The 1,633-nt window shown below is 52.2% G+C and overlaps 1 protein-coding gene across 1 annotated transcript in view; it reads right to left on the bottom strand.

Annotated features, from left to right (window-relative positions):
• The window catches only part of Lactbl1 (lactamase beta like 1), a 17,573-nt gene that overhangs the window by 6,225 nt on the left and 9,715 nt on the right, over positions 1-1,633 (bottom strand). The window contains exon 5 of the mRNA XM_021161658.1: positions 1,198-1,355. Coding sequence (XP_021017317.1) covers positions 1,198-1,355 — 158 coding nt within the window. The remainder of the gene's footprint in view (positions 1-1,197; positions 1,356-1,633) is intronic.

The following is a 1,633-nucleotide window of genomic DNA, read 5'->3' as shown; positions in this document are numbered from 1 at the left end:
CTCTCTCTTTCTTTCTTTTTTTCTTTGTTTTTTTTTTTCAAGACAGGGTTTCTCTGTGTAGCCCTGGCTGTCCTGGAACTCACTTTATAGACCAGGCTGGCCTCGAACTCAGAAATCCGCCTGCCTCTGCCTCCCGAGTGCTGGGATTAAAGCCGTGCACCACCACTGCCCGGCCACGCCTTTATAAACTGCCAATTTGCTATGTGCTGCATCTGTCTCCTCTAGCCAGAGGCAGTCCTTTGTCCTGTGTGACAAACACTTCCTCCTCTCCCTTGTTCCCCTTCTCTTCTCTGTCTTTCTCTATCTCCTGTATTTGTCTCTCTGTCCCTCTGTGAGTGCTGAGAACTTGGTCCTGGGAGTCCTTTCAGTCTGCATCTTGGGCTGAACCCTCTGGTTCTGCAGAGTTGCCTGTGGATGCTTAGGATGCACCAGAAAGCTGGGATAGGATGGACTCCTCAGCAGCCTTCCCCGCATCCCTTTACCACATCAGTACTGGAGCAGAGCTGGGTGGGGTCAGTCCTATCTCTTACTGACTGTGTGACCTTGGACAAGTTACTAGACCTTTCTGAGAGTTTGACTGTTGGTTTCATGGGCTATAATAGGGATAGAGCTGTGTGTGTGTGTGTGTGTGTGTGTGTGTGTGTGTGTGTGTGTGCGTGCGCGCACTCAGAGCACTCAGCATGCCAGGCAGTACATACACAGCAAGCAAGACAATTGGAACTCTGGGCCCTGTGTGTGGTGCCACAAAGGCCCAATGTGAAGGTTAAATCCTGCAGGACCCCTGAAGTCCCCACAGTATCTCTGGGATCAAGTGTGTCCCTTGTTGCAGCTCTGAGGACTCTGCAGATAGCACCTAAGAGGAGAAGCTCTGGGCATGCAGCCAAGTGTCCCCAACTGCCTCCAGCTGGATCAAAGCCACTCACTCACAGGGATGTAGAAAAGGGCTGGGAACTGGTGATCATCCTAGGTGGCACGTGGAGAGGAGACAAGATTTGTCCTTTCCTCATTTGTCCTGTGGTCCTCGTGGTGTGGCATTGGGCATTCATAGTTCCTGGTCTTCTCTGGACCTCTGTCTCCCATATAGAACTGTCAGGCCCGGGCAGCTGGGACCCCACCCTCCTATGTCCTGCCTCTTATACCTGCTTGGCTTGCCATCCTGATCATCCCTTCTGAGACCTTGGAGGGCACCCCACTGACCGGTACATGGTATACTCATTAGGGGTTCCAGAATTTGGATCTGAGCCATTCTTCCTCCCGAAGTTCCCAGTCCAGAGCACAGTGTCATTATGGATGACGAGGGCAGACATGGCAGCCAGGCCTGGGGCCAACATCGCCTTGCGCAGAATCCCATCCACCTTGAGAGAGAATAGGGGCAGAATGTGGGTGCGGTAACAGCCCCTGCCTCAGCGCACCCACCTGTCCCCAAAGCCATAGTACCCTAGGAGCCTACAGACCCTGAGATCTCATACCCTGCGAGGACCTGACTCACCTGTCTCAGACATAGGGCTCCCTAAAGGATGTGTGTGTGTGTGTGTGTGTGTGTGTGTGTATGTATGTGTGTCTGTGTATGTGTGTGTATGTGTGTATGTGTGTCTGTATATGTGTGTGTATGTGTGTGTATGTGTGTGTATGT

The sequence above is a fragment of the Mus caroli genome, chromosome 4, assembly GCF_900094665.2.
Source record: "Mus caroli chromosome 4, CAROLI_EIJ_v1.1, whole genome shotgun sequence".
NCBI lineage: Eukaryota > Metazoa > Chordata > Mammalia > Rodentia > Muridae > Mus > Mus caroli.
The sequence above is the reverse complement of the archived record's forward strand: the minus strand, read 5'-3'. Positions and strand labels throughout refer to the sequence as shown.